We start from the raw sequence: 22372 nt of genomic DNA, 5'->3' as shown, positions 1-22372 counted from the left end.
TTTTTGTTACATCTATGAGTGAATCCCCAGCAATATAATTGTAAACTTACTGTACAGATAGCCCCAAATTATGGGGCTATTAACAGTGAGCCATCTCATGAAAGAGAGGTTTTGGATTGTAGCAAATGACCTATATCATCCAAGGTTACAGGTGACTTTGTTAGTTTTTTGCCTCAACTTGCACATGTGCTTGATAAGGTTATGTCTGGCTGTCAGAAAGAATGAAATGAAAATGAAACTACCTAAATAGCTAGATACCTTTAGGGTAAGTAAGAAAAACTTTCCGTGAGTTGAATGGTGAACTGACCCTTTAAAACATGGGCTTTTATTAAGAGCCTTGACATTTAAAAGTTGAAATTTTATTAATGTTGACATATATGGTAACCTGTTGGCAAGAAGGGAACTGGTACATCTGTTTCATAAAATTACTTAAATGTAAAGTATTTATAACAGCAGCTTCTTCGGCTCCTTCCCAGCCAAAATGAATTTAAATTGCTGATGAATCAATATCTTGAAGTAATTCAAACGTTCTGTGACCGAGAGAGCAGCCTGAAAAGTTGACCTAAGTGTTTTGCTGCTACCTGGTATGGGGCCAGACATAATACAGATTTTCCAGAAGCTCTCTAAAGTTAATGGTAGACTCCAATTTGGACTTTTATTTGTTGCCAGGAATTGATTGCCATACATGATATGCTTCAGTACATGCAATCACAGTGTGCAAAGAAGGGTAAAGACCAGTAATTATAGAGAGTTGTTCAGTTACATCAGTGACCTTAAACTTAGAAAAACAGTTAAGTAATGCCTCCTGAATGTTGGACAAGCTTGACGCTGGAATGACCATCTGTATCATCAGAATCTCATACCGACCACTGAGACGTCCTCCATCGCAGAATGCAAGGTTGTGTAGAGATTTTACTAATGCAGAATTAGTGGCCTTAGTAGACCTCTCACACTCTGTAGAGGTAAGGTAAAGCAAGTGCAGGAGGAACCATGAAGAGCTGGGGCAGAGTGGAGCTTAATGAAGGAGTGATGACAATACATTTCCTGTTAGATGGTGCTAATATGAAGCCTTTTAGTGGTGAAAGCCACAGTGCTAAAAGATGAGCTTTTTCTTCATGTAACAAGCTTTTATTTCTCAGAGTAATCTCCTTATCTCTGCATCGAGCTGACATTACTACCTATGATGATTGCTGGGTGTATAAGTGTTCCCCTAAAGACCTGAATCTCTGTATTTTGTACTGTATAATTGGACTCTTGAATGCTTTGTTAAATGTTGTTGCAGTGCAAGGGTCAACCAGTTCACCATATATGAAGGAGGATAAAAACAAGTAGCTTACCTCAGACAAATACTCAGCAAGCTGTCTGCTTCATATGCCAAATTACAGTGATCAAGATCTTTTTTTCAAATTAGATCTAAATTAAAGTAAGTAAATCGTCATTCACATTGACCTATACTGATCTTTAGGTTATTTAAGAGGAATTTATTTAGTTTCAGATTTAACCAAAACTCAAAACTAGAGAGTGTTTCAGTGTTTCAGACCTTTTGGCTTTAAAAGGGTATACACTCACTCTCCCCATTTCTTCAGCCTTCTCAGAGCCAGTGGAAGCACCAGAGAGACCTCCAAAGCCCCTGCCCAGACGAATCAACTCGGAGCGTCGACCCAGCCCTGTCCCGCCCATCCCCGCTCCGCCCAGTAGTGGGGCAACAGGAGGAGAAGCCAACCCTCAAATCAGTAGCGAGATAGAGCACCTCATGAGTCAGGGATACTCTTACCAGGACATCCAGAAGGCACTGATGATTGCACAGAACAATATCGAAATGGCCAAGAATATCCTACGCGAGTTTGTCTCAATTCCCTCCACCGCTCATCTTCTTACATAGCACACTCCTCGTGCCTCCCTGTCGTGTTTGCTCTCTTGCTCTAGCTTGGCCCAGCCTGGTTGGGTTTAGGTTGGCGCAGGCCAGCCAAAAGCCCGAAGCCCATTGCCTGCAGCACTACCTCCAGTGCTGGCTGACTCCCGACGCCCCTGTGGATTTTAACTGGCTGTTACTTCAGAGAGCTCACAGCATCTCTGGGACTCTGTGCCCTGCACTCCATGCGCTTTCAACAGTGTCTGGCGTTCTTAAAACTGTTACAGCAGGCCTCTTCGCTTTCAAGAACATCTCTGTGGGACTGACTGAGCACATGTGGAACAATGACAGGACGCCACATGACGCAAGACTTTCATAGGAATCCTGGGAAGAGAGATTCTTATCTTTCATGTCGAAGCCTCTTGCTGAAAATGTAACCAACACCTCACAAATAAAACTAAAAATGTATGTCTATATGAAAATTTAATATATGAGTAAATGTATATTAAATGTGTGTAATATATACAGTACGTGCATATACAGTATGTGAAAATGATTTCGGCTTTGAGGGTCGCTGTTGGTACAAGCGATATGGGTAGACAGGGACCAGATTAAAGGGGGGTTTGGCCCTCTGTCGGACTAAGGGATGTGAGTGTGGGGCAAAGTACTTGTGAGGAAGAGTCGGGTGTCTTCCTCACCAGGATGTGTTGGTCAGCAGCAGCAGCTCAGAAGACATGCAGCAGAGCTTTTCCATTATGAATTCAGTCTGTTATGGCCTTTGATTAACAACGTTGCTTTGGTACTTTTTCTTTTTTTAGAAAGACATCCATGTTTTGTCGTGTTGTGTTTTTTGTTGTTTTTTGTTTTGTTTTGTTGGTTTTTTTTTTTCAAAGTAGCATGACGATGGTTTCAGGTCTGGACTGTTGTCTGGCAGTGTGTGTCTCCACGTGAGAGTGAGTGTTTATGTGAGCATGCATGTGTGCGTGTCTGCCAGACCTACTCCTCATGAACTGCTCCTAAATGAACCCCTGTTCCTGTACAACATGAATGTGGAATTACAGTCAGTATACTCAGACTCTGTGCTCTGTAAACATACTACTGCTCTAACTCATATGGCAGGGCCTAGTGTAGCTGTAGAGCCTGGCAATGAGATTATTAGAGGACGTACTAATGTTGACAACCCTGCAGTACCAGACAGGCTAGTGTTGTGTGATCCGTGGCGGCTGAAACTTTTTCGTTCTGTCTTCGTCTAACTTCATTGGCTGGCTGGTTCGGGTTTCTGTCTCCAGCTCAGTCCAGTGTTATGAAACAAACAAAAAAATGTCATTGATTTACTTTGGTAATATATTATTGTAATATGATCATAAATATTGTTATTATAAGTAACTCAGAAGTGCTTCACTGCTGCTACTATTGTTAGTGCTAAACAATTAAGCCTTAAATGTACATTTGTGAATATTGTGTTTAACCATCATCTTGTTTCTTTAAAGTGACAGTATCACCCATGTTTCTTCAGTCCGTAATGTAGCATACTTGAAAGTACAAATAGCTTGTGAGCTAGCAGCCCTCTCAAGCTGTCTACTCTTCAGTGTTTTAAAATCTTTTTTCTTTCTTTTTTCTTTTTCATTTTTTTTTTGTATAGCAACAGTAATAAATAATAATCTTTCACATCAGTTTCCTTTCTCCATGGAGTTTGCCCCACTGAAATGGAGTAAGGCTTTCTAGAAAAGTAGGCTCATGGGTTTTCTGGCCCACCCCCGAGTCTACGCTGAAATCAGTATTTGGGCCAACTGTAAGAACTAACTCAGGAATAATGTTTATCTAAACAAGTGGCGTTCACCCTGGCTGTCAAAAAAAATAGATGAGGCTCACCTATCAGCTGTCTGTTCATCCAGGTGATGTGTAGCCAAAAGTATCCGTTTAATGAAGTCACACAAGTAGCCTATTACTTTTTTTTTTTCATATTATAACTTGCACATTTTTTGTATTATTTCCAATATTCGCAGGACTAGACAGCAGCTTAATTTCCAGGTACTATGAATGAATAAGAAATTAATGCAAGGAGCTTTTAGGTACATTGACTTGAACCTCTCCCAGCATATGAAGAATGTTGTTTTTTTTTTTGTTTGTTTGTTTGTTTTGGGAGGGTGTAGATGACATGTCAATAGCTAACCAGCCCTAGCTTATAATGGGTAATGCTGTGTTGACTGGAAGCTATCTCCGCGCTGTCTGGCAAATCCTCTAGTTGTTGTTTTGTTTTTTGTTTTGTTTTTTTGTTCTCTTTTTTCTGTTCCTAGTTGCCTTGAGAAACTTCTTGAATGATGGGTAATCAACGGGGAGGTCCCCAATCCTCAATACTGTACCAATGTTTTGTAGATGTTTTTGAGGACCGCATTGTCATGTATTATTTACCTTTATTTTTGTTTTGTTTTCACACAGTATACCAATTTGTGCTTTGATACTGTCACTCTAAAGAATAGCAAATTGTATAAAGTTAGTGATATGAAAAGAAAAAATTGCTGTTTTATTTCATTTTGCATTCCTGTACATGTATTTTGTTCCAAAGGTTTTGTTTACTTATGTGAATAATTCTGTGAGCAGTGCCATATGTTTGGAGATCCTCACCATGTTTAGAATAAGGCCTTGTTTTTGAAGAGTTTGTGGGTATTGATATGTACCTGTTGATCTCTGAAGGCAAGATCGTGCAGTATTGCTTATATTAATCTGTCCTCTCTGAATCGTCAGCCGCATTTGGCCTCATCTAAGAGAACAAGTGCTGATCTCTGAAAAGCCTCTGCTTCCCTCTTACCTGATGGATAAATCAGGTCCCAGATCAGTTCTCAGCCTCAGTGATGCTCCATGCGTGCCTGCGCCCGTTGCCCTCAAACCCTCTGTTGGGGTACTACAACTTTCTGCCAGAAGAGGGAGCTGTTGTTCCATGTAGACGTGTCGCTTCTCATCAGTTAAAGGCATTCATTAACTTTTTGATGGTTTTTAAGCTCATATCACTTTGGAAGTATGCACAGTGCTGTTAATAAAATGATAAGCAAAAGACATCACTTGTCTCTCTTCTCTACATACTTATGCTGAGAACTATCCAGTGAAGTCCTTTTCACAGTAAAAACCAAACAATTTGCACATTTTAAAGTCAGGAAACGCAAGACATTTGTCATTACTCAGTAATTCGCTTTTTTGAATTCAGTGAATTTTATTTATGTACTGAATTTTTAATGCATTAATGAAGTAAAATTGAAAGGAAACATTACAGGGAGCTTTCACTGTGATACTTTGGCATATTTTACTGCAAATACCTTTGCGCTAGGAAAGTTAAGATTGCAGTAGCGTTATTATACTGTGGTATAGACGCTTTACACGGCAGACGTTTTGACTCGTCAAACTAGGTTAGAATCAGTAACATTAATGATGGCTGATTTCAGTCCAGGTACATGCACACTCACTGACAGGGCTTACTGGGGCACTTAATGGAATGAAGCCATGAAGGTACAGATTTGATGAGCCTCTGTTGATTGCAGATGATGCAACAAAGTGGGCTTAATAATACAATACAGTATAAATTCAGGGAGCAGTGAGTTCTTGGACAGACCTGCAGACAGGTCCAGTACTTCAGTTATGTTTGTTTTTATCTTGCAGGTCTCGAAAGTTCAGTAATGCATTTGTTAACAGCATTAAAAGACAAAATCTGATTTGACTGCCCGGCTAGAATATCAAATCTGCATCATATCTGAGCCATTTTTAAAACTCTTATGTAATTTAATAAACCTGTATTCTGTGCACCAACAGACTGCTAAAGATATAACGTGTCCATTTATGTCTGCAGGAGCGAGACAGTAACATGCTTTAGTCGTCTGCATGCCACTTGCATGAACAATTTATTTACAGGCCTGTGATAAGTTTCCTAGAAGGTTGGGTACTAATTGTAGGAAAAAATAGATATTTCCCTGAAAGAACAGCTTCCTTTAAACCGAAGTAAATGTTCATACATTACTGGCTGGCCTGTGGTCTACCCAAAGACAAAAGACACTTCAGCTAACAATTGATGTACCAATTGAGCACTGTTTCTTGTACTACATAGTACCAAATGACATACACTAGTTCCTTCTAAGGAAACTTACTTGGAAAATGATTAAGAAATCTTAACATAAAATAGGAACCTGGAAATTAACAGAACAGAAATCTGATATTAAATTAAATCTGATATTTATTTTGTTACACACTGGCAGGCAAAAGAAAAAAAAAGGTCAGTCCGAATTTTTTTTTTGCACAAAGTTGTTTTAGTACAGAGATCTATTGTGAAGCTCATCGTCTCACACATTGTCTTACTTAACAGTCAATCTTTATTTGGTATAATTTTCAAAATCTACAAACACTGAATGTGTTGGTAAATTGGGTTGAAGGCCATCAATGACATTAATTGTACAACTCCTGGGCATTAAAAGGCATTTTACTGATTTCAAACATCCAAAACAATTTAACAGTGGTAGTTCTTGAAAACAGCAGAAACAGAAAACAGAGGATAGGAAGTATGACAGGTGCATGGAGCATCTTGGTTGTTGATTGTCTTAATTTGCATATGTGGAGTCACAGTCACTCACCTTCCTCAGTAGTCATATATGTTACAACGTGACTAGTATGTCAACAGGAAATTCCATTTCAAGTGGCGTGGGTGTCAATTTGAGGCACCACGTCATCACGAGGGGGATTCTGTGATTATTTCAAGTTTCAGTCAACACATGAATCACGTGATTCGTTACACAGAAATGTGTCTTTTCTTTCTAAGGAGGTCGACTTCATACTGTGAACCATATTTACCATGGACATATAATCTGTTCTACCCTCATCCTTCCTCTTGGAAAAAGAAATAAAAATCGCTACAGAAACACTTTTCATTCGCATACAGTCACATTAAACAAAACCCCGGTTTCACATTAGAAAAACACAACAACACAACTCCATGAAGAATAACGACAGAGAAATCAGTGCACTGAACATTAAATAGAACCATAACAAAGTACAAAATGTGGAGTTTCTACAAGTATGTAATTCTTAAGGCATCTGCAACTTTTTTTTAACTTGACTGTTGGCAAAGCTTGAACTCAAATGCACACATAAGATATCAAAACTACACTGTGAGGGAAAGAAACAATAAAGTAATGACAATTAAAAATAATGTTAACCCTTCTATATCAAATCCTGAACAGATTAATTCACCCGTCTTGCAAAAATATTTTCTTTAATATACACAAACTGGGGAGTGTAAAGACAGGGGTGTTAACTGTAGAGGAAAAAAAAAACAACAACAAATGTGAATGATATGTGATTAAATGACCTAAAAGTTTGTCTTCAGAGCCGAAAGGCAACATTTTTGGGCAAGGCTGGAACTGGCTGTAGGGGGAAGCATCGTTGCATCCCCAAAATTTCAGTGTACAGACTTAAGCAAAACAGAAAACATAGAAAAAAACCAAAAAAAAACCCAAGATGGCTAAAACTACCTCTATAAAGAGCACAGGAACAAAATAAAACACTATCTGGTCATTTATTTTTGGTTGTTGTTTTTTTTCTATCGTGTTATTTTAAATAAAGAAATATATACACTGATTATAATATATACACTTAATAAAGAGCTGTTTCAGGCTTCTTTTCAGTGATTGCTTTGCCTGAGGTGATGCTTAGTCAGGTATAAAAATATTCCCTGGTCAACTTCGTGCTATAATTATTGTTCTACAGAACATCAGCAAGTTTTGAGGCTCATGGAAATGAGACCTACAGTTTAAGGTCAGTCCTTGGCTTGAAGGTGGAAGATTTATTAGCAGATTTATGTCAGTCGTCCATCAGCATATTTACTGAATAAGGAGCTCTGGTGGAAGCTTGAAGGCATTGGCAGGTCTGAGCCTGAGCGGGAAGAACAGGAGCAGCTGTAGATGTGTCTGAAGTCCCCTCCTCACTTCTGCACGTGCAGTTACTCACCACCCTTTACTCCAAAGCATAAACACAGACATTAAAACGTTTGCAGAGACGAAGAGAGAGGTGGGGTTTGAGGATGTGTAAACATGTTGATTGTGTAACAATGTCAGCAGCAGAAAAACAGCATTATCTTTGGTCTTTAAGATTAGGTATCTACCTGGTCGCTGGGAGGTTGTTTTTCTCCATTGACCCCGAGGAGTATTGCTTCCTCTGTGTTATCGCTCTTCATCTCCACCACGATGTTATCTTTGTTGGACTTCTCTTTGGTGCTACGAGACCAGGTAGACACTCATGTTAGAGACATGCATATTTCAATATGCTGTTCAACCGTAATGAGTGATGATTAGAGCTGGATGATGGCATTACATAAATTATTGTATGTCAACTTCCAGGGGAAGTGTGTTGACCTATACTTTTACAAAATTTTCTGCTGTAAATAAAAAATGAAAATTAGTCATTTTGTTTTTTTTATGAAGAGTTTTTTTTTAGCTTATATATATATATATATATATATATATATATATATATATATATATATATATGTGTGTGTGTGTGTGTGTGTGTGTGTGTGTGTGTGTGTGTGTGTGTGTGTGTGTGTGTGTATATACATATACATTTAAAACATTCTCATTGTTTTGGTTCGACTTTCACAAAAACAGTTTCCATTCTTAAATTTGCAAAACTCATTTGTCTCCTAATTTTGGCCTCAAAATCTAATATAGCACACAATAAAGATAGAATAAGGTAATACATCACACAGTGAGAAAATCACAATGTAGTAGTATAAGTTTATCAGTGTTTATATTATAATTTTTAAATCAATTTTCACATTTTATAATACATACATGTATACATTTAATATTTGTAATGTTTTTATTTTTATATATATAGCAACCAAAGTCTTATGCAGAAGTCAGTATTTGAAATGAAGTACAGAGAGAATGTGTGCTCAAAACTAAAGTACAAGACAAAATAATGATTGTGTGATGACTGTAATGCTGGAAAGCATATAACATTAAACAAGAATTGACACAACTGTAACCGACAATACAATGTGACCTATTCACAGTAATCAAAAGAAAAAGAAACTGCATATTCTTTCCACAACTCCCATACATTTCAAATGCATGGCAGGAGTGGTGAATGAATTATCAATTACAGTACTGTATGCTGCAACGCTGCTGACCAGGGCTAATGTTAAAATAAGGACTAATGCTTGCAAACGTGATACAAATGTGACGCGTTGATTCAGTGGCCTGTACAGAGGTAATAATTTGGCAAGTCGGGTTGTACATCGAAACTCTGCTGTGAAAACTGAGCCCTCGTAAAATACTAGAACACTGTGATATTGATTTTAGCCATATCTCAAAACCCTAGAGATGATTACTTTTTTGATTTTTTTTGGATTTTTATTTTTTTGGTAGCTCCTCATATTTTAAATATGTTTATGCATCAAGTTGTTCTCATTGCACTTACAGGTCTTGCTTGCCAGATCGGCCACAGATCTTGCCCTTTTTGTAGAGGAAGTAGAGCACACTCCCCAAGATTGCCAGCAGCAGGATGCAGATAATGATGACCGCAATGATAGCACCACTGCTCTCTGGTGGAGAAGAAGCACAAGAACAAACCAGAGTTACTAACTGTAGCTGGAATAGGAATGAGGAATATATAGGAATATAGAATCGCAATGGGCAGGCTGTGCAGCATTCCATGTGTTTAGGAAGAGTAGATGGCATTTTACAGCGTCTAAATAGAGTGCAGCGCTAGCATCATCAGGTGACCTAAAGCTGGCAACCTAAAGAAAGGAAGGTGCAAAGTCATTCAGGAGTTCAGGAGGAGAGGTGTGCTTATGACAACATGCACAGGAAGAGGTGAAGATGAAAAGTTCAGTGATGGTTTGATGTTTTGTCTATCAGGAAAGAGGTGGAGGGTGTGATGAACGGGTGATGCAGTGGAGAAGAAGTGCAAGGAACCTTTTCGCCTTTGAGAAAGAATCTGCAGCAGCATAAAAAAAACAAACCTTTCTCCATTTTCTGTTCTGTGAGAGGTGTTCCTGTTTTAAGTGAGAAAAACCACAAGAGCACAATTATCAGTGGGTGGCTGGATGTATTAAATAACTCATATCAGCAGGCCTAAGATACACACACACACACACACACACAAAAACACACACGCACATATTCACACACAGGCAATTTAGACCTTCCACAGAGGCCTGAGCCGAATACAATAAATGTTTAATGTTATCTGTGATTTGAAACTAAACATCTAGTCCAACTGTGGTCAGTAGCACAGCAGTCATTTCCCAGAGCAGCAGGGCCAAGCAGCCCTGTTTAATCTGATTTAGCCAGCGCTTTGCAAGAAACAACAACCCAGAACAGTTTTTCTCTGAGGGGCTGGAAATTTCCTGGCATTACGTACAAGGGAGAGGGGACGCAGAAGGAGAGAGAAAACACAAGGCAGCGGCCCTAATGGGAGTCAGGAGACTCGCTCTGAGTGCATTTAAAGCATCAGCTGCTTTCCAGAGTCACACTGATTTCATGTGTGTTTGTGGTTGGGCGCTGTGTATGTAGCTGCACGCCATAATGCTAACAGGAATGTTCATTAATCATAACAGTCCTCTTTGCAGAAGGTAAACCATGTCAGCAATTTTGATCTAATTTAACTGATTACCTTTCTGGGAGAGAAACCTCTCTCATGCTGCAAAGTTTTTAATTTTCACATATTTTGAGATTTAACAAGCATAAAATGCTACCAACAAATGTGTCATTAAGACACCTTGCAGCAGTAACAGGCCTCAGTAATATTACCTGTTTAAAACTATAAATACCTTGTAGAGACCACAGCTTTTAATCAGAGCAATCACTAATCAACACTGCTGTAACGACCTTTCAGTCATGCCAGTGTGGTAATGGCTGCAGCCTTCACGTGTATTCTAGTTTTCCTTTCTCACTCTCATTCTTTCTGTCTGACTCACTGAGAAACAGCACAGCCAGACGGTGAATGAAAGGAAACCTGTAAACCCCCTAACACTGAACATGCAGATTCTAACCTTCTCTGACAACTGAACTATCTCTCTCACTAGTAGAACCAACACATTTTTTTTTTTTAATGGGATTTCTTTTGATATAGTAATTTTGTAAACTTTTTTTAGTTGATTTAAGTCTTGACTTAGCCTGACATTGGTCTTACCTGTGGTGGAGAAAATGGCAGTGCTAGTAGTAGTGGTGGTGGTGGTGGTGGTGGTGGCTTGTGTGGTGGTGGTGGCTTGTGTGGTGGTGTGTATAGCTGAAAACAGGTAGAGGCACAGAAGGGAGGACAGTCCCTGTTAACACACTAGGGGAGGAGGGGTGGACATTTAACAGCCACACAATTTCACAACAACAACACTGACAGAAAAATCACAGGCAACACGTTACCGCCCATTGGAGAGCCCAAGGCCTTCAGAAGAAGTAAAAATAAACAACGGAGTGGCAAAGACAAGAAGGGGAAGCACAGAAGGAAAGGGGGAAAGCGAGGGGGACACAGATAGAGATGTACACACATATAAACACAAAGGGCAGTGACAGGAAAGGCAACCACCGGGACTCACTGGCTTTGATGCTGAAGGTCACCGAGTCAATGCCGTACTCGTTGGAGGCGTTGCAGAAAGCAGTGATGTCAGAGGTGACCTTGATGCTGACCACACTCTGAACGCCTTCCACTGTCTCTTTTTGGGAAGTTGTCTTGAGGACCTGGCACACAAACACCAAGTTAAAGACACAGAGAAAGCCAGGTCGACCGACAGAAAAGGTTTCCCCTTCTTCTGCACGGCAAGAGCTGCAGAGTTGAATGCAACTCTGACACGTCCTGTCAAAGACCGAAGAATGGTGCGGCTCACTGCTCTGCTCCCAGGACAGTCAGGGATTTCTTTTCAATACAGAAACACAGTAAGAAAAGCCACTGAGTTTTGTCAAAATCTGACCCGTGATGTTGATGATGTCGCACTTAAATCAACAAGACTAACCCTAGGAGGCATGCTAGCAGTCTTGTAAGGCTGTACGTAGACTTGAGCTGAATGCTTACGCTAGCAGTCTAACATGCTCACAGCTACAATGCTGAGGTTTAGTAGATATAATGTTTACCATGTTCACCATTTTGGTTAAGCGTGTTTGAAAGCTAACATTTGAGTACAATTAAGACTGATGGAAAGGTAATTAGTTTTGCAGGTATTCATTGATGAAGAAAAGTATTGTGCAAATTAAAATGTTGACCTGATAATGTTGCTAAGTAGTGACGGATGGATGAAGCTTTATGTAGCTTTGGGGCTTTATCCGTGCCGAAAAAAGATTCAAAACATCGGGGCTTCGAAAGCCAACAAGCAGATTTATATATGGCGGATTGCAAAAGTTATTTAAAGAATGACCAGATCTAATCTAGTGAGTACACATTTGGCTAAACTGCATTGCTGTTGCAGCTGTAGCTAATCCAAAAATTTGAGGCTTCCCTCTGCTGTCACCTTTCCATCAGAGGTGCTCCAGGTAATGCTGGGAGCAGGAAAACCTCTGACATGGCAGCTCAAGTCGACGGTGTTCTCAAAACTCTCTTCTATCTCCGTGTTGTCCGGCTTCATGATCTCTGGTGGGCCTGCAAAGAGAGGAGTGCAAAACAACCTTAAAAATGTTCTCCCATGACCATGACTGCTCTAACTACTAATAGTACCTGTTCCAAACACACAAACACTATAAACTTTTTAAATACTGCACAGAAATGCGGGAAAAAAAACTTAAAGATAAAACCCACGCTGAACATTTACATCACATTATACATTATATTATGATATTTCTTCAAGAATAGTAGATTGATTAATGACCAGAATGCAATGTAATATTCCGTATACAGTGTCTGTGATCAGACTCACCCTTGACATTAACATGAAGTGTGCCACTGGTCTCCATTTCCTCAATCTCAGGAACAGTCACCACACACACATACATCCCCGCTGTGTCGAAAGTAGTATCTTTCAGGCTCAAAGTGTGACTCTTTGATACTTCCTCTCCATTCTACACACACCGGGGCAGAAAAAGGCACATTTAACACCCACATTTCTAAGAACATCTACCTATGAAACAGGGGCAACCAACTAGCTAGATTGTAGTCGATCGGATGGCTGCTTTAGCAAACTTTTTTTACAAAAAAAGTTGTGCTCTGAGATTTCAAACAAATCCTTCATCCCAATACTTCAACTGGTGCTTGGCATTGTGACAAAAATAATGATAAGAAAATAACATTCAGTTGTCTTTTTTGTGTGTCCAAAACTTTTAGGCAAGCTGCTGCCAACCCAAAAAAAAAAATCCAGTCAAGTCAATGACTATTTTCACAGACTCCCAGATTGACTGCCTGTTACACTGGCTCTACACAAATGTTCAATTTTAGATTCCCTGTCGCCTACATGATAAACTCTAACACTAATGTTTGAAACTTAAAACACTAGTGTGCACATCCGAAAAATGAGCCACTGACTAAATGAATGAGCAAATTTTCTCAAGATAAGACAAAACGATATCAGCCCGATAATTGCCCGACCTGACGGACGTGGGGCATCAGAAAATGAGCCCCGGCTTTGACAATTGCTTATTTTATCCTGTGTAGTTTTGTCATAGTGGAAGACTATCAGTGACGGAAGAAGTACTCAGATCTTTTACTCAAGTAAAAGTACAAAACTATTAGCATTGGTGTATACCTAAAGTGCCAAAATTAAAAGTACTTCATTATGTAGAATGGCCCATTTCAGAATAATCAATATTATATTATTGGATTATAATTACTGATGCACTAAAGTATTTACCACTTTAAAGTTGCAGCTGGTAAAGGTGAGGGTAATTTGAATTACTTTCTATACTGCAGGATGGCTTGTGAGTTTCCCCCAGGGATCAATAAAGTCTTATCTTGACCTATAATAATACATCAGAATTTATTGGATAATTATATTTTGTATTAATAATCTGTATCTGCAAAGTAACTGGTGACTACAATCATCAAATAAATGTGGAGTAAAAAGTCCAATATTTCCCTCTGAACTGTACTCAAGTAAAGCACAAGTACCTCAAAACTGTACCTATTTTAAGTACAGTACTTATGTTAATGTACCTAGTTCCTTTCCACCACTGAAGAAAAATGATGCAAAATCTGGAGCCCTTTTACAACATCCCACTAAAAAGATTAGTATATCAGAATTTTTTTCCCTTCCTTGCTTAGTTTAACAACTTCTACAATGTGTTCTGTGATAAGTACTGTAAACAAGAATGATGTTTTATTTCTTTTCAATGAGCATGCAAACATTCTACTATCATCCTTTTTTCCGAGGCATGCCATCAAATTACCCACCTGTGGGTGGAGAATTTGTACACTCTCAGTACATTCATAAAACAGTGATTACACATGTAAACATTCATGGTTAGCACTGTCAGGAGTTGTGAAAGGTAGAAAGCGATGACTAGTGTGGGTCCAAAGCAATAGCTGACTGTACACAAAATTGTAGGGTGATAGGTTTTCCAAATGTGTGTTAATTAACTTGGGGGTATATTTTTGAGAGAAAATGTTGCTGCTGGTTGTGTAATCGTACTGTGTGTGTGTGTGTGTGTGTGTGTGTGTGTGTGTGTGTGTGTGTGTGTGTGTGTGTGTGTGTGTGTGTGTGTGTGTGTGTGTGTGTGTGTGTTACCTTGAACCAAGATGTGCGTGTCTGGAGAGGAGAGGGCATTACAAGTGGCCGTCAGCTCCTCTCCTTGGGCCACTATAATACTGTCTTCAGGATTCACCACAGCAGGATCGAGATCTACACACACAGCAAAGAGAGAGAAATGGCAGAAAATAATTCAAGCTGGGCACATACAGTCATACTGCTGGTAAAATATATTTGTTGCCATGGTCACAAATCAGATCAGTGCCGATTTCTTACAATTGACAAACACTGTGGTATTTCCCGAGATTTCGTCAAAGGTTTCCATGTCAACGATGGTGCAATGGTAAGCTCCACTGTTTAGACGGGTCACATTATTCAGCAACAACTTATTGGCCTCCAAAGAGTACTCGACCTACAAGAAGCCACAGTAATCTGATCAACACACAAACATATATAACTTTTAACTGAACATAGACAAGAGGTCCTTAAAGTACTTCCATCTTCTGAGGAAGATTGTGTGATACAGTCGAAAGCTCCAGAGCAGCTACTAATGGTTTCTGTGATGAGAGACAAAGCAGACCTAAACTACAGGCATGAGTCACGAGCACAAATGTGTTGGTTTCTTACACCCCTGTGCATGATATTGATGATTGAGGATGGAGAATTCCCGTTGCCAAGGCAGTGAATCTCGACCGAGTCCCCTTCCTTGATTTTGCCCTTTGGTGATTCCACCCACATACTTAAGGCTGTGGAGGGGTCTGAAACAGAGAGAGGAAATCAAGGTTAGACCACAAGCTGTAACTTCTAGTTGTAGAATTGTTAGGTGACGGCACAACCATCCCTACAGTAAACTAGACTCAGCCTCCAAATGCAGTGCTTCAGGCTTGACTAGGTCCTTTACAAACAAAAATTTGGAGACCAGTGAGGGCGACTCATTGGACAGAGGAATGGACCTAGGTTGGACAGCCGGAACCTCTGAGTTCATTGTACCCTCCTGATGAAACTTTGCTGACAGGTGAAAAGAGTGACTCAATGTCTTTCAGGGCACACGTAAAGCCACGGACAACAGCAGAGTTTTGGTTGAGGACGGGTATTTTGTTTTATTTTGCCTTAACCAAATAGCATCGAATAATTTATCAGTCCCTCCAATATCATTTTCAACTGACACAGAACTTGCAGTAGTGGTTAATTTAATATTTTTTCATTTTTTATTAAGGCTGTCTTAGTTACATATTTTATTTTAGTTAGTTTCAGTAACATTTTTAAACTCCAATTTATGATTATTATGATTAGCAAATTATCAATCAAATTTATTCACTTGTGCCTGCATTTAGGAATGAATATGTTCGTAGAAGACGTTCTTCCATGAGGCCCGATGTCCCCATTTTCAATCTCGCCTACAAAGCTCTGACTGGTCAGTTGTTTTATTTAACTACTTAGTTCATTAGTTCCAATTAAGGGGAATCTAAGTGGTACAACATACAATAATATTTTAGACAATAATGTGCTTCCAACTTTGTCAACTTTGTGGCAGCAGTTGTCCTGTGGCAAAATGAGCCTTCCTTTCTCACCCTGACCCCACATGCACAAAGCTAGGAAGCATAAAGACGTGGTTTTCTGAGTTTGGTGTAGAAGAAAGAAAAACGTCAGCCCCATCCAGCACCTTTGGGATCAACCATCACATATGGGCATAATATTGTGGTGTCCAGACACTGGTATGATGTAGTGTATCGTGTGATATTTCAATATGTGAAACTCACAGTACACAGTGATGTTAATACGGTTGGTCTCTGTCATCCTGATTCCTCCAGGAACAAAGTAGTTGACCTCACAGTAGAACTGAGCATCCTCGTCCTCCTTCATTACCTTTTTGCTCAGCTCACTCCTAACTGAGAACAGACCACTGGATTCAGTAGTGGTGCTAGGCCGCACTCTCACCACTGGAGGACAAAAACATTTGCAGACACACAAGACAAGGGAAGGAAAGAGAGGAGATTGAGGAAAATACATTAAAACACGTTAAGCACACCCAAAAATAGAGGACAAATGTGTCAAAGATGCAGATGTCAATAATTCTCACCATCCTGAGCACCGCGCAGTGGCATGTTGTTTCTGTACCAAGTGATGTTCGGCTTGGGAAAGCCATTTTTGACCTCGCAGACACCAATCTGTGGGGAAGGAGAGGAGAGAAAATGAGAGAAAATAAAAAATGAAGCTGTAGGCTGACAGTCATTTCATAATTCATACACGCTGATGTTCACGATTCGAAGCTTGTTTACCTTGGCCGGGCTTTGTTCATTGATGGAGAAACCTGTTTGAACAACCTCAATGGTAGGAGGGTTTGGTGTTTCTGCATAGGAATTAAGAACTGAATCAAGAACTAGAAAAGGCAGAAAAAGACTTGCGTTCTGGCAGCGGAAAATTTATACTTTTGAAAAAACTTTTTCAATCTCTTAGCACGTCATGTAAGCACGTTAAAATGTTTTAAAATGTCCATTTTTTTCCTTGTGAGGGGGTTGAAGTGTCATTGGAAGATGAAGGGTTATCACTGCAATGAGCCGAAGTTTCAGTCCAAGTAAAAGTACTGAAAAAGTGTTGAACTGTTAGTGGAAATGTATTGACTGAAAGCAGGTGAACTCTCATTAGAAAGTAAAGGGTGAAAGCAGTTGAAATGTCAAGTGAAGAGACAGAGGTGGGTGCAGCTGAAATGTCAGTTAACATGCAAGTGGAAGTAGCTGGGCTGTCAGATGAAGAATAAAAAGCTGACAAGTGTTAGCTGGCATATAATGAGTGAAAACAGCTGAATTGTCGTTAAGTGTAAGTTAGGAAAGTAGTAGAAATTTTAGTTAAATTGTTATTTAATAAGACAGTTAAGCGGTTTTCCTGTTGCTTTGAAGGGCCAGAAATCAAAAACAGTAAGTCGCATTAGTTAAAACATGACACTGTGAGAAAGATGAGTTTGACAAATTTGATGCACAAGTTGAAGTGTATGAAGTGTGTGAGTATTTCTGGGAAAAGTTGAGGAGTTGAACCTGAAGGTTTGAGCATTTTATGCAAAACACAACAATGTAAAAAGAACTGAAATTAACACAATTAAACCGCAATTACAGATAAACTATGAAAGGTATAAAAAAAGATGAATAAGATCAAGCTCAAAGGGTAGAAACTGGTCTATATTTTGAATTATTTGAAAATCGTGTCAATGAAACGTATGACAATAGAGGCAGAATCAAAGATTTGAATCTTACCGAACACTTTCAGCTTTGTACGTCCCTCCCCACTCCCATCTGTTAGACTTTTGATGGAACAGATAAATTCCAGCTCGTCCTCCAGCCGCACATCGTAGATAGTCAACACCACCTCTCCGGTAGCTCCGGTACCATTCACACTGATCCGGTCTGTGAACGGTGTGCCTCGATCTACAACCTTCATGGTGGTGTCCTGGGTGTAGATTTTCTGCCTCTCACCCAACCGTGACATCTAAAAGGTTGGAGGTTGAGCAAATCAAACATCACATACATAGAAAGGTCATACTTATCTGCGTATGTGTGCATCAGGCTTTGTGAAACTCACATAGAACCACTTTATGGTCATGCCGCCGATGCCGTCAGCCGATGTGAACATGCAGGTGATCTGAGCTGTAGCTCCCCTGAACACCTCCACTCTGTCCTCCATGTTCACCACCACAGTGGCCCATGCTGAAAGACAGAAAGAGAATATGGTCATTGTTGAATACGTCCATTCAACATCTTTCAATCGTTCATCACTATCAGCTTCATATTTTCATCAAAACAGAGAAAATTTGTGGAATTTTTCTTTTCTTATTCTAATAAAAAAATGTAAGCTGAGTTTTCAGTGTGTCTTCACAGTTTTCGTGTAATGAAAACAATGATTCGAAACTACCACAAACATTTCTGCTAATACATCCACTAAAATACACACTCCTACCGATGTATCTGTGATAAGCTAACGTTGGGTGATATATCAACCTGGCCGGTCAAAAACGGCCAATAAAGCTACATTGAACTCAACCTGAAATGGACGAGATGGCGATACGACAGAACCTCACAGTTAAAACCTGTGACTAATAATTACCATCCTGACTAGAGCTTAAATGATAAAGAAACACACAACTTCTGCATCCACAGCCTGTTGACACAAACTAAAAAAAGGAGGCATGGAGGTAAAAAATAAAAAGAGAAGAAAGTTATGGTGGGTCAAAGGGAAGAGAGAGATGCTATGACAGGAATGAGAAGCCCACCCATGTCCACATTAATGTGCTGCATTCCACCATGTCACCCTCTCACAGGAAGAAAGGCTCAATTTACAGGCAGCATAGTAGCCCCACTGTTCCTTCATGATGTGTCTCTGAGGAATGAGTGGTTTTTCCCCTTCCAGGGTTTCTCGCTGTGATGCATCCTACTAGTCTATAGGAAGGACCCCTAGTTACACGTTACATTGCAGCGTTTCAGTAGATGTATGGGATGCCAACGACAGCTGTAGCCTGGAGGAATGAGGCTGCCTGGTTTGATTTAGCCTTTACTGAGCATCTGTTCATTGTGTTGGTGAATGTAGCTTTTTCTTGTGGTACAGAAAGAAGTGATAGCTGGAAATATCTGAGTTTATGTCAAGTGCTGCTCAAAAAAATGTAAACGTGAGTCATCTCTGTCCTGCGTTGACTTTTATTTACACATTCATTTTAACTTCCCCTTCCGTTCGTACTCTGATTTATAAGGGGAATTTGTCTTTAGATAAATTTGTACTGAACAGGAGTAAAAAAAAACCCATCACACACCATTTAGTCTTAAATTCTGATTCATGTTTTATTATATATTAAAAGCATATTTTTTTCTAGAGTGAAAGTTTATTCAAGATCTTGTACAGATTAGTAAAAAAAAAAAAAAAAACGCAACAAGATCCACTCACAAACTTTTTCAAGAGCTTTCAACTGCATCTTGTGGTCTTCCTGAGCAGATCAAGTTTGCTCTGTCATCGAGTGACCTATCGATGGAGCTTTTATCACGTAATAAACAGTTATCATGACTTAAGTTCGAAACTTAGGCCCCCCCATCCACTGAAGAAGATGAGATTTGGTGGAAAGCTCTGGGAAAAATGTGTGACTTGGACTTGAGTTCAAACAAGACTTTGAATGGAAAAAGAGCACATTTTTGTTGCCTTAGGTTACACAACTTTAAGTTCATCTGGCTATATAATGGACTTTCCTTTGTTCCTGTTACAATATTTTTTAGCAATTATCATTAAACATAATTGCCAACTCTTGCCACTGTTCAGCAAAAGTTATATCTCACATTAGTTTTAGGTTTCAATATCATTTTTGTAAGTTAGATAGCAGTGGCCTAAAAACTTAAGAATCGGGCAGGTCACTGGCTCGGTCCCCTGACCTGTAAAATAAATCCTGCAAGACCTTGCTGAGGTGCCACTGAGCAAGGCACCTTTCCAGTACAGCTGCTCACTGGCCAACCGATACAACTGTTGATATACTGAATAATTTCCAGCCATGACTGTGGAGCACGGCGTTACTGAAAATGACCAATTCTTATCAAAAAAAAAACAAAAAACGTTAAAACACATATAATTTGCAGCTTTCTTATAATCTTATAGCATTTTAATCTGGGAAATTTGTGCATGCATGTATATACGGGTAAAAAAAAGTGAAATAGATTCAAAAAAAAAAAAAAGGTCAGTCGTTTTTCATTTCATTCACCTAAAAAAGGGGAGAATTGTTGGACACATTTTTCAGGTCAACAGAATCAGGACACTATTTTACTGTATCTGGTATCAAAACACACTGCATGCGGAAAAAAGGATCCGATGTGTAGTCTGGCAGTTTAGGGAACTACCATAACACCAGGGCTGCCTGCTGGTGAGCTTATTACCCAGACACATCCCTGCTTCCCTCTTGGCATTTTATTGTATTCCATCATCATCTGCACGGATAACAAACACCTACTGCTGTTCCTAAAACTATACCTCTGACTGCTGGTTCATCCGTGTCAACGACATGCCTCCCTCTTCTCCCACTCCTCTGACTCTTCCTCCCCATCTACACTCCCTCCTTGCACCCCCCTTTTATTCTCTCCCACCTGGCCCTCCCTCTTCTGTGTGTTGCTGTGTACCACTGGCTAATGGAGCCAGATGGATGCTTTCCTGTTAAAAAAATCCAATTAGTCTCTCCAACATAGACATTTCCTGGCTATTAGCGATGGAAGGACAACGCTGACTCACTTGCAGCATCCCATCCCCCACCTGAGGGTTTACCTACAGTAAGAAGGCCAATTCAGAGGGGCATGATGTGGTGTGGTCAGATTCTACTTTGCATTTCAGACCGAATGTTTCACAAACTCTTAGCCCATGCTGTCTGACAGCTGGAGTCTGTTTGCTCATGGGAATCTCAATTAAATCTCACTGGTAATTTGACCAGAAGTCATCTTGATAGTGCTGCAGTCAGAGAGTCTGATAATGAGAGAGCAGAGTCCATGCAGATTGGATAATAGTCTTAAGTCAATATGACAGAAGAAAAGCTGAGCATCCACTCTGACAGCTGAGAAAACTGGGCCTCTCCAGTTGTATGAGTGCCTCTCGGCAAACAAAGTTAGGGTGTGTGTTTGACCCTGAGACAACAGTTTCACATGCTGAGTGTATGATTTCCACAACAGAGGGGGGTGTGCTCTGTTCGCTTTAGTAAATACCTGCAGCTGAGGGAGGAAAGTATAGCAGAGGGGAGGTGATGAGATGAGATGAGATGAGATGAGATGAGATGAACGGACAGGAGAGGAGAGAATTAGTATCCCAGTTATGTATTATCTTACCCTGGTTTCGGAAACCTTGATATGCTAGCTGGAGCACTGCAAAAGAAACCAGGATACCATGGCATGTAGAGCCTTATTTAGGTTTCTGATAATTCTCTGTTGGTACAGGAATGAGTGGCTGAGATGCTGAAAAATCAAGACATTCAAGACACACCTGCACAGAGGTGATCAGAAACCTAGGTAGTCTAATGCTCATGTGTACAAGGATATAAATAGCCAGGTTTCTCATGTTCCATGTAAACGTCATATCCTGAATAACGTCCAGACGGGAATAAGACTGAAAATCGAGATATTAATGTGTATGAAAACATACTCAATTCTCAAAGCAAAAGAACTTCATTTTAAAATGTATTAAACTGCTGAACTATAATGGACTGCTTGGACTGCACTTAGCACTTTTCTAGTCTTATTGACCACTCAAAGCGCTTTACATTACTGCCGCATTCACCCGTTCCTTCATGCATCCCACACACACACTAACACATTGGGGCAATTTGGGGTTCAGTGTCTTGCCCAAGGACATTTGCACATGTGGACTGGAGGAGCCGGCGATCGAACCACCATCCTTCCTTTTAGTGGACGACCCGCTCTACCTCCAGCCATGAATAACAGGGCCGCAACCAAACTGCCCACCACAATTTCCTGAAGTCAAGGTGCCTCTTCAACTTGCTTGTTTTGTCCGAGCAACAGTCTAAAACCAAAAGTTGTTCAGTTTACTATCACATAAATCAAAGAAAAATAGGGAATTAAGAACTATTAAGGCCCTGGAGTCAGTATGTGCATTTCTTTTCTTAAAAAAAAAAAAAAAAAATCACTTAATTTATTTGACTAAAGATTTTAACCCTAATGAGCAAGAAATACAGAATATTTTCGCCGGATGTGAATGTGCGGCAGTTAAAGGAACAGTTTGATATTTTAGGAAATATATTTATTTCTTCTCTTGGCAAGAGTTAGATAAGAAGATTGATAGCAAATATAAGGTTACGGCCAGCAGGCGGTTAGCTTAGCTGAAATGCTGCACTTAGCCAAATAGCAGTCTTGCAAATG

The 22372-nt window shown here is 39.8% G+C and overlaps 2 protein-coding genes across 2 annotated transcripts in view; one reads left to right on the top strand and one right to left on the bottom strand.

Annotated features, from left to right (window-relative positions):
- cbl (Cbl proto-oncogene, E3 ubiquitin protein ligase) overlaps positions 1-4893 on the top strand; it is a 41314-nt gene extending 36421 nt beyond the window's left edge. The window contains exon 16 of the mRNA XM_040130401.1: positions 1587-4893. Within this exon, the coding sequence (XP_039986335.1) occupies positions 1587-1882 (296 nt within the window). The 3' untranslated portion in view covers positions 1883-4893. The remainder of the gene's footprint in view (positions 1-1586) is intronic.
- Positions 4894-6053: 1160 nt separating this feature from the next.
- Positions 6054-22372, bottom strand: part of mcamb (melanoma cell adhesion molecule b) — a 37668-nt gene continuing 21349 nt past the window's right edge. Inside the window, 17 exon segments of the mRNA XM_040130746.1 lie at positions 6054-7841; positions 7992-8103; positions 9311-9434; positions 9855-9887; positions 11027-11122; positions 11427-11568; positions 12333-12460; positions 12735-12876; positions 14535-14547; positions 14549-14648; positions 14772-14907; positions 15123-15253; positions 16256-16435; positions 16576-16663; positions 16775-16845; positions 17744-17975; positions 18069-18193. Of these exon segments, the coding sequence (XP_039986680.1) occupies positions 7830-7841; positions 7992-8103; positions 9311-9434; positions 9855-9887; positions 11027-11122; positions 11427-11568; positions 12333-12460; positions 12735-12876; positions 14535-14547; positions 14549-14648; positions 14772-14907; positions 15123-15253; positions 16256-16435; positions 16576-16663; positions 16775-16845; positions 17744-17975; positions 18069-18193 (1865 nt within the window). The 3' untranslated portion in view covers positions 6054-7829.

Source organism: Xiphias gladius, chromosome 7 (assembly GCF_016859285.1).
Source record: "Xiphias gladius isolate SHS-SW01 ecotype Sanya breed wild chromosome 7, ASM1685928v1, whole genome shotgun sequence".
NCBI lineage: Eukaryota > Metazoa > Chordata > Actinopteri > Istiophoriformes > Xiphiidae > Xiphias > Xiphias gladius.
This window is presented reverse-complemented; position numbering and strand designations above follow the sequence as displayed.